Below are 10376 nucleotides of genomic sequence, written 5' to 3'. Positions count from 1 at the left end.
CAGGACTGGAAAAGGTCAGTTTTCATTCCAATCCCAAAGAAAGGCAATGCCAGAAAACGTAGCCACCCCATATTTTGGGGCCTCTCACCTCTGAGATGGCCCACACTCTGTGGAGTGTATTTCTTTTTTAATAAATCCGTTTATCTATCACTTTATTTCTCACTAAATTCTTTCTGCACTGAGACACAAAGATCTTGATCCTCACTAAGCCCAGACAGCAGGTGAGTCATTCTAATTAAGACAGTGCAAGTTACATGGCTTCACCTTGTTTGACTGAGCAGATCCTGAGTCCATGAAGCCTGCCCTGACCTGCAGGGGGAAAGTTTGAAGGGGAGGATGCTAGAACAGGAATTGTTGGGGAATAGAGCCAAGAGTGTAAGGTAAGAGTTGAAAAAAGAAGAAAAATCTCTCCAAGCAAAAGTGACAAGATTTTAAGAGACATGAAAAGACAATGAATCTTAACAGGAGGTCTTTAGAGGCCCTTGCACCTCCCTATCAGACTGTGGAAGCCCCGTTGAGAACCTCAACTTTACCTCTCTAGGGCTGGGTTGCACAAGGTCTCTAGCAGGAACTCAATAAATGTTTGTTGACAAGTGGGCAAATGAAGAGGGGAGTGCAGAAAGCGGTGGGGCAGGGGGTGGGTGGTGGGAGGAGACAAAACACCAAAGCATATGCGGCTCCAGGGCTGGGGTCTCAAGGCAGGGCTGGGGGCTGGGAAAGTGGTGTTGGAAGGGCTTCAGAGGGGTGTGGGAAGGCAGGGAAGCCCCCAGCCTTGGTGAGAACCAGGTGTTGGGAGAAGAGGCTGTGGGACCGGAGAAGGTGTTGGGGACATTGGCAGCATCTCCCTTGAGGGGAATTTCCGTCCTGTGGTGGCCTCTATGGGTCTCCTGGTGGCATGTTCTAACCTCCAGCCCTGCTAGTGTAGTATCCTGGCTAGTCTCTTCGATCTATTTTTCTTGATCTCTGGCTCCTTCTCTGTTGGTCTCACATTCTGCCCTGTCTCCAGGATCTTAGTTTCTTTCTAACTCTCTGCCTGGGGCCCCTATCTCAGCATATATCTGCTTTTCTCTCTGTCTGCTGTGTCTCTCTGGGGTTATCTTTCCATTTTGCCCCGACACCCTTTCTATACTCTCCACCCACCCAGATCCCGTCCAGTACCTGCGGTGGGAGTAGGGGAGAGCCTTGGTCCTGAGGAGGCATCAGGGGGCGGGCCCAAGCCCTCTCCAAATTTGCATATGCATGAGGTCGCCCAGGCCAGAGAGAGGAGGTGGGGCTTCTGGGGGCGGGGAAGGGGGCGGGCACCCTCGGAGCCACCGAGTATAAAGACCGCGCGCTGTCGCTAGCCCCGCACTGCTGAAGAGCGGAGCCTCCGCCCGGGGGACCCCTATCCCTGCCTGTCCCCACAACTGCGCGTCCCCACCCCACCCCCGTGGCCGAGCCACCTTTGGTGTGGCGGTCTCCACTCGTCAGAAGAGCCTTGAACAGTCACCCGACTCCTCTCCACAGCCTCTTTGCATCTCGGATTTCGGGGCGGCCCCCTCCCCCACCTCTCCCTGCCTCTTGGCACCCCGATTTTTCCGTGCTCCGCTCGGGTTTTGCAGCCGTCTATTTTTGCATCCCTTTTCGTTTTGCTTCTGAGAGGTCTAGGGGGTGAAGCTGCGTTCGCACTCCTTCGCCTTTTTATCCTCCCCTGCTCGGACAACCCCCCTTTTCATTGCAGTGGGGGTGCCTAGGATCTGTTCATCTTACGCCGCGCCGCCAGCACCCCGCAGCGTGTGGCCTTGCGCCCCGGAATTGACAGCGGCTGCATATCTGAGGGGGGGTCTCCCTTGGCCCCGCTGCCTTTGCTCCCCGCGCGTTCCGGTGCGTGAGGGGGGCTTCAGCGCGCCGCACCCCGGCTTCTCCATAGTCCCCCGCCCCGCGCGGGACTTGCCCCCCGCCGTCAAGATGGTCATCCAGAAAGAGAAGAAGAGCTGCGGGCAGGTGGTTGAGGAGTGGAAGGAGTTCGTGTGGAACCCGAGGACGCACCAGTTCATGGGCCGCACAGGGACCAGCTGGGGTATGCGGGGCCGGCCGTGCTAGGGGCGGGAGGCGGGGGGATCCGCCTGGCGACGCCCGGGGAGGACGAGGTCCCGCCGGCGCAGCCCCAGCTCTGTTCCCGGGTTCCCGGCGTCCGGCCCCCCTGCCGGGCTCCGGGCTGGGAGGGGGCCGAGTCGCCGGTCTAATCTCCCTGGCTGGCCGCTGCGGAGGCGGAGAAAGTAGGTCACTGCCGCCTTCCCGCCCCCCGCAGAGCCCCCTCGCGCGGGGGGTCGCGGGCTCTGCGCGCGTGTGCTCGCCGCGGCGCTTGCGCTCCCTGTCGGGGGCCGGTCAGCTCCACACGGTCGCCCCCCTTCTCCAGAAGAACGCCCCTTCCCTCCCTCTGATTCTCACTAGCTGGCCAGGCCCGTCTATTTTTAGCTCGTGCCCACCCCTTGGACCCTGGGAACATTCATGAGGGGGCGGGTCTTGGAGAGGTGGGGTGTGTGTTGGAGAGGGTTCTTCACAGCGGAAGTTGTCTGGATCCCACTGCCTCGTGTTTTGGAGCCTTCTGTGACTGCTTCGTGGGTGGGGGGCTGTGGGGCCGGGGTGCCACTGGGAGGTGTTCGGGGCTGGGTGTTGGGCTCAGATGTCACAAGCGGAGGGAGTGGTCACTGGTGGTGAGATGTGTACATCATCTGGGCCCTGTGTCTCAGGCCTTGGATGGCCAGGCACCTTCCCCACCCATACCTTGGAGGTGGTGTGTGGGACCACATATTCAGGAGATGTGGAGGGACTTGTGTCTGGTTGAGGGTCCGGTGCTGGGCATAGATGCCAGTGAAGGGTGATTTCTTCCAAAAGGGATTTTCAAGCTGGGAAGTTGAAGCACAGGAGACATTGTGTGGCACAATTTACAGTTCATCCACTCTGACTGAATGCTGTTCCCATTAGCCCACCCCACCAAGGGGCCCTTGAAGTGGGTCTGATGCAGTCCTTATGCAGGAAACGGGAAGTCCAGTCCGTGGGACTGGAAGGGTCCTTGAGTCCTTGGGAAAATCTGGGGAGGCTTGGGGAAGTGTCTTCTGAGATGGAAGGACTCGAGATCTGGGGGAATGGAAACAGCAGGTACTCACACTAGGCTGAGGAGTGACAGTGACTTGTCACATCCACCAAGAGTCCACCAGGCTCTCTGCCTGGAAGGCTGTGGAAAGTCTTCCTTTACACCTGCCTTTGCCCTGAGTGCTGAGTGTGAGCTGGGGGTGGGGTGACTGTTGAAGGCCCTGGACAGCTGTCTCTGAGAGACTTTGTAGCTTTGGCCGGAGACCCACTCAAGGTTCAGCTCTTGTAGGGCTCAGAGAGAGAAGATTTTGCTGTTTGAGTGTGAGGGTCCACACCCTGAGAGATGGTTTGAGAGTTTGGTGGTGAATTGGGGCCAGTGCCAGCTTGAAAAGTCATCGTGCTGGACAACTTCAAACATGAGTACCCATATAGCAGTAACAGATGGTATGCCTTTTCAGGGCCATGAAGGTTGACAAGTTGAGAATATAATTTGTGGCAAAATGACTGTGGCCTATTCAAGGGGTTGTCCAAGCAACAAGAGTTTAGGTTTCTTGTGTCCTCCACAAAATTGGGCTTCACTGTGCTGTAGGACCAGAAGGGGCTGGGAGCCATAGCTGGAAGCCAGACACACTGCCTTTTTCCAGCTTGTCTCCTTTTGCTCCCAGGGGAAGGCTCCCTGGGGCTCTGGGATCCTTTCCTGAGCAGAACCTCTGAGTGGGGGAGGGGCACGTGGACAGGTCGTGGATGGAGACCTGGAACCTGTTGACCCTATTTCCTCCTCTTTAGCCTTTATCCTCCTCTTCTACCTCGTCTTCTATGGCTTCCTCACCGCCATGTTCACCCTCACCATGTGGGTGATGCTGCAGACGGTCTCCGACCACACCCCCAAGTACCAGGACCGATTGGCTACACCAGGTGAGTGATGAGACTCCCCCACCAGCCAGGCTCACTACTCTGATGCCCCTAAGCCTCCCAAAGGAACTCGCAGGTTGAGAACTGTCAGCTCTTAGAGGTTTGGTTCTGATGAGCCAGTCACCACGTGCTGGGCAGTTCTTCTTAAAGGCCGCCTTCACATTCCCCACAGCTGAGAGCTATGTGATCTGGAGAGGTGGCAGAGGGTCACAGGAGATCTCCCTCCCTGGAAGGCGATCTCAGATCTTCCCGTCATCCCTCACCCTGGTGTTCCCCATGTCCATCTTCTTCCCTCTTTGTATGGTCCTTTGTCTTACATATACCCCCTCATTCTTGCCTCTGCTGACTAGGCTTGATGATTCGCCCTAAGACTGAGAACCTCGATGTCATTGTCAATGTCAGTGACACTGAAAGCTGGGACCAGCATGTTCAGAAACTCAATAAGTTCTTGGAGCGTGAGTACGGGCTCGATGGCTATGCAGGACTTCGGGCAGGGGGTTGGGTACCCTGGGAGCAGAACATGAGGTCGGTGACTCTCTCTCGCCCACCTCCTTAGCTTACAATGACTCCATCCAAGCCCAGAAGAATGATGTCTGCCGCCCTGGTCGCTATTACGAACAACCAGATAACGGAGTTCTAAACTACCCAAAACGTGCTTGCCAGTTCAACCGGACCCAGCTGGGTGACTGCTCTGGCATTGGGGACCCCACCCACTATGGTTACAGCACTGGACAGCCCTGTGTCTTCATCAAGATGAACCGGGTACTCATATCCTTAGTCCCCAGGGAGAATGGAGGAGGGAGCTACCATCTGCTGGCAGTTGCTTTCTTTTACTGGGGCTCTTGGGCTTCGGGAGACTTTTAGATGTTTGAGTGTCTGAGAGAACAAGAGAGATGTGACTGCTGGAGGCTGAGATCATGGCTGGGGGGCTGGATATTTCTGTTTTTGACAACTTCTTTTCCTAACCCTCACCACTGTCTCTCCTCACTCCAGGTCATCAACTTCTATGCAGGAGCAAACCAGAGCATGAATGTTACCTGCGTGGGGAAGGTGAGTTTGTCGGGCCTTGTCCATCTGTTTGCCCCATCTGTTTGTCCTTATGGTTTCCATGTCATTCACTCATCTCTCCCTATCTTCTTTACTCCCAGAGGCCCCATAACTCTAGGGACAAGGGGGTAAGCATGGGCTTCAATATGGCTCAAACTCCAAGGCACTGCCACCCCTCATGCTTCTGTCTAGGATGCAGAAGTCTGCTCTTTTATATGGATAGACACCCTCTCCCTGACTCCACCCGAGCCCCTGCCTCTGGCTTCTCTCCATGATCCTCCCATCTTCTCTATTCCCTGACCATGTCTTCTGCGCTCAGTCTCATGTCTCTTCTGCCCTCAGTTCTTTTTAGGTATCTGGTAGCTGCTGGTCTGTGAGCACCACCTGCCACCACTAAGTTGTCCTTGGAGCCCTGCTTCCCCCACCTCTGTCCCTCTAGGAGCTTCCTGCTCCTCTTGCTTCATCCCCCTCCTTGCTTCCTACTGAGCTCTTACTCATTGATCTGTTCTCTCTTGGCTCCGCTCCAGAAACCGATTCCTGAGGATGGGGTAAGAATTTGGGGTGGGAGGGCAGTAGAAGGCTTCGGGCTCCTTAGCACCCTGGAGGACTTCCCAGTCTGATGGTGGAGACAGGATACCCCCTCCTGTGCAAGCGCAAATATACCAGACTCCACAGCTCAAGGGATACGGATTTGAGAGAGCACAATCGGGATGAAGGAGGAACAAAGGGAAGTCAGCTGAGTTCCCGCCATCCCTAACATGCTCTCCTCCACCCTCCTGCGTCCCCCACAGCGAGATGAAGATGCCGAGAATCTCGGCAACTTCGTTATGTTCCCTGCAAACGGCAATATCGACCTCATGTACTTTCCCTACTATGGCAAGAAGTTTCACGTAAGTCCTGCGGGTGGCCGGGTGCTGGCTCCTCCAGGGGAGCAGGGTGCGGGGTTGGAGGCCCAGCTGCCTCAGGCCTGGAGCCTCGCTCTCCTCCTCTGGCCCAGGTGAACTACACACAGCCCCTGGTGGCCGTCAAGTTCCTGAATGTGACCCCCAACGTGGAGGTGAACGTGGAGTGCCGCATCAATGCTGCCAACATTGCCACTGACGATGAGCGCGACAAGTTCGCGGGGCGTGTGGCCTTCAAACTCCGCATCAACAAAACCTGAGGCCCCCTTCCTCCCGCCCCCAACTCTTTCCTACGGATGCTTCTGGAATACCCCTGACCCCGCCTGATCCCTCCCTCACCCACCCCAAAGGTATTTTTTATAACAGAGCTATGGCTTGTCTGAGCCTCGTGCCCTTTTCCTTTCCTTCTGAACCCGGCCTGACATCTGTCGTGATTCTCTGGTTGCACACACTTTCCACCATCTTCTTCCTGCCTGAGCTCTGTCAGAGACAGGGAGATGGAACCCCCAAGATGGTCATAGAGTTCGGAGTCTTCCTAGTCCTGGTGTAGCTGTGAGTGAGGTGTCCTCACAGTTCCCCACCCATCCTGCTCTCCTGTTCCAGCCCTCCAGAACTATAGAAAATGCCCACCCGCCCACCTTGGTCTTCCCTCATAGCTCAGTTGATAAAGAATCCGTCTGCAATGCAGGAGACCCAGGTTTGATTCCTAGGTTGGGAAGATCCCCTGGAGAAAAGAAAAGCTACCCACTCCAGTATTCTGGCCTGGAGAATTCCTTGGACTGTATAGTCCACGGGGGTCACAAAGAGTTGGACACGACTGAGTGACTTTCACTTTCTTTTCTTTTCACCCACCCACACACAGACGGCAATCTCTTCATGCTTATCTCCAGACAGAATGTGGCACTCCATTCTGTTTTTTAAAATAACTGAAGTATAATTAACTTACAACACTGCTGTTAGTTCCAGGTGCACCGCTTAATGATTTAATATCTCTGTAGGCTACAGAGTGGTCACCAGTGTGACCCTCTATCCTCCCATGCCAGCTCAGCCGCTGTCCCCTCCCCTGTCTCCCACACCTTCTGCCTTGTCTACCACAGTCGCTGTCTCAGTGGCTTTTGACTTGTGTGACTCCTTGGTCAGTCTTTCCCCACTTCTCTATCCCCATTCCCTCCACTGAAAGCGGGACCACTTGTAACTGAAGACATGATGGCTCTGTGGCCTTTTCCTTCTTTCCTGGCACAGCTGGTTTCTCACTCCACGTTGAATACGTGAGCTGGGAATGAAGGTCTGAAAGAAAAATCCCTGTTGATTCTTGAAAATTCTCTTCCTGGTCTCCTATCACGCCTCAGAGGGGCGGGGTTGACCTAGGCTGAATATGCACTTTGTTTTTGCCGATGGCTCCCTCCCCTCTGTTCCCTTTCCCAGAATATCCTGCAAGTTCTACTTCCCAGGCGCCCTGGGGGAGGGGCAGCCACTTTGGCTGGGTCCCCAGTGGCCACCTTGGAAACGTCAGCTGGTTATGGGACTATTCCATCTCCTTCCCCTCCGCCCAGATCTGCTCCCCCACCCCCATCCTCTCTGTGGCTTCTCTTAGCAAGTTATCAACTAATCACAAACTAACTCCTCCCCTTTCTTCCGCATGCCAGCCTGAAAATTGCAGATACCTCCTCCTTTTAAGACTCTGAATTTCTTGGCTCCATCTCCTTCAGACCCCTTTGCCTTCTTAAACAACCCCATAGTGCCCATAGAATGTTAAATGAGGGACCTTCTGTGTTCTTGAGTTATAGAGGCATTTTAACTCTTTCTTCTCCCACGCCGTTCACTTCCCCACCTGTAATTTCCCAGTTCTTTTTTGATGCTGCAGCTTCCACACCCCACCCATGGGTGGACCCTTCCCTGTTTTTCTCTGACTGGATCTGAGGCTCTTCCCTTTGGATCCCATTGTTTTCCTGCACTCCCCTCACCCAAGTGGTCTCTCTCTGCAGTTATTTAATGCCTGTGTCTGATCTACTGTAAAAAGAGGATAAAGTACAATAAAATGAGAGCAATTATATATATATATAAAAATATATATATATCATACATGGAGCCCTGCGTGCAGGTTGTTCCTTTCTGAGCTTTTGGAGGAGACCTGGGAAGGGGGTGAGGGGTGGATTTGGGTGATCTGAGGGATACCCAGCCCTTGGGAGGACCACTTCCCTGCTTTGATCTCTTGTGTCCAGTGTCCAAGAATCTACCTCCTAGATTGCTCCATCACCCATACTGTCTTGAGATCAATCACTCAATACAAGACAGGCAAGAAGCCTATGTCTTTTTCTACAGCTATACTTATAAAGTGCCTACTATGTGCATTCTAGGCAACGTGAAGATACACTTATGAAAGAGGCAGAGTTCCTGCCCCCAAGGAGCTCCCCAGTATAACAGGAGAGGGGAGGAGCACTCGAGAAACTCTCAAACCAGGTAGACCTAAACGTATTTCCAGGAAGGAGAGAAAGCTGGTGAGGACAAAATTCAGAGTGGTCAACCACTCTCTGGGGGGTCGGTGGGGGGGTTCATAAGGAAGGTTTCTTAGAGGCTTAAAGGATGGGGTGGCTTTGGGGGAGAGGCTAGCATCAGCAAATGCCCAGAGACAGATGAGGACAATTGACTGGAAGAAACAGATCTCAAAATAGAATGAACCATAGGATCCCAATTTTGTGTATAAAAAAAGCACACAAGCATAGAAAAAGGATGGATGAGTCTGTACAACAATATTTATTGTGGTATTTTGGGATGGGTTTATAGCTAATTTTTATTTTCTCGGGGTTTGTTTTTGTTTGCAATGAGTTGGCCTGGATGTTTGCCTTGAAAAAATAGCTTTATTACTTGTGTATACACATATATATAGTTTTATCTTGAGTGCAATGTATACACACATGGATTGCTGGGTTTTAGTCATATAATGCACATTATACATAAAATGTGTGTGTGCGTGTTAGTCACTCAATTGTGTTAAACTCTTTGTGATCCCATGGACTGTAGCCCCCCAGGCTCCTCTGGAGTGGGTACTGGAGTGGGTAGCCATCCCCTTTTCCAGGGGATCTTCCTGACCCAGGGATCGAACCTGGGTCTACCTGCATTGCAGGCAGATGCTTTACCATCTGAGCCACCACAGAAGCCCATACATATTATATTAGATATTATAGACAATTTTGTGCATTATACTTGTTCATTCAATTTCACCTGGCCTGGTAGAGCTCTAATTCATTTTTTTAAATGGTTGCATAATATTTTTTTCTATTGGGTTGTTCTTGTTAATTTCTTAAAGCTTCTTGACAGTTGTAGATATAAACTGTTTTCTGCATTGTAGATTTCCCCCAATCAATTGTTTGTCTCTTGAGTTTGTGGTGGCTTCTTTACTGTTAAAAAGTGGTTTCTTTTTTTTTTTTTGGCCACACTGCGTGACTTGTGGGATCTTAGTTCCCAGACTAGGGAGCAGGGATAGAACCTACCCCTCAGCAGTGAAAGCACGGAGTCTTCACCACTGGACTGCCAGGGAATTTCCAGAAGGCTATATTCATATTTTGTAAAAATATTTTGGGCAGGATTTTATTTCATTTTAATTTTTACATATGCCTTAATTCCTTTGCCTATTTTTTAAAAAACAACTAAAAATTTAATTTATTTACTTATTTATTTTTGGCTTCACTTCTCAGCTTGAGGGATCTTCTATGACCAGAGATTAAACCCTGGCTTCCTGCAGTGGAAGCTTGGAGTCCTAACCTCTGGACTGCCAAGAAATTCCCACACTTGGTCTATTTTGATTTCTTTTTGTGTGGTACAAATGAAGAGTCTCGTATTATTTTATTAGGGTATCAGCTTCATTAAAAAAAAAAATTCTTAATTTACTTCCTCCCACTGATCCTCCAGGTCAGGAAGATCTGGAGAAGGGATGGGCTACCCACTCCAGTATTCTTGGGCTTCCCTGGTAGCTCAGATGGTAAAGAATCTGCTTGCAATGAAAGAGACCTGGGTTTGATTCCTGGATTGGGGAGATCCCCTGGAGTGGGTTGGAGGAGGGCATGGCAACCCAATCCAGTATTCTTGCCGGGAGAATCCCCATGGACAGAGGAGCCTGGTGGGCTACAGTCCATGGGTTTGCAGAGTCAGACACGACTGAGCAACTAAACACATTGAACTGAAATGCCAACTTTGGCTGTGTAATACATTTTACTACATACTGAGTTCTTCTTCTGGATTCATTGCTGGCTTGTCTATCACTCCCTATACCAAGCCATATTGATCTGATGCCAGTTGATTTTATAGTCTGTTTTCTGATACCTAGCAAGGCAAGCAAGCCCTCTGCCCATTCCTTTTTGGTTATTTGGGGGCACTTATTCTTCTCTATAAATTTATGACAAATATATCCAATTCTCAAAAACAAAAGCCATCAAGACTTGT

At 51.7% G+C, this 10376-nt stretch overlaps 1 protein-coding gene across 1 annotated transcript; it reads left to right on the top strand.

The window, feature by feature from the left end:
• Window positions 1-1349: 1349 nt before the first annotated feature.
• On the top strand, window positions 1350-8024 carry ATP1B2 (ATPase Na+/K+ transporting subunit beta 2). Its single transcript, XM_086359113.1, has 7 exons — window positions 1350-2059; window positions 3862-3990; window positions 4338-4442; window positions 4544-4749; window positions 4981-5037; window positions 5826-5924; window positions 6032-8024. The coding sequence occupies exons 1-7, from the start codon at window positions 1948-1950 to the stop codon at window positions 6194-6196; spliced, it is 873 nt and encodes a 290-aa protein (XP_086215239.1). The 5' UTR covers window positions 1350-1947; the 3' UTR covers window positions 6197-8024.
• The last annotated feature ends 2352 nt before the right edge of the window (window positions 8025-10376 follow it).

This window comes from Bos grunniens, chromosome 19 (assembly GCF_055505025.1).
Source record: "Bos grunniens cultivar Pamir isolate PY7600 chromosome 19, Bosgru_T2T1.0, whole genome shotgun sequence".
Taxonomy (NCBI): domain Eukaryota; kingdom Metazoa; phylum Chordata; class Mammalia; order Artiodactyla; family Bovidae; genus Bos; species Bos grunniens.
This window is presented reverse-complemented; position numbering and strand designations above follow the sequence as displayed.

Coding starts and splice junctions, on each gene's coding strand:
- ATP1B2 (XM_086359113.1), top strand. CDS start 1,948: ATGGTCATCCAGAAAGAGAAGAAGAGCTGCGGGCAGGTGGTTGAGGAG. Junction 2,060..3,861: donor CCGCACAGGGACCAGCTGGG/GTATGCGGGGCC, acceptor CCTCCTCTTTAG/CCTTTATCCTCCTCTTCTAC. Junction 5,925..6,031: donor ACTATGGCAAGAAGTTTCAC/GTAAGTCCTGCG, acceptor CCTCTGGCCCAG/GTGAACTACACACAGCCCCT.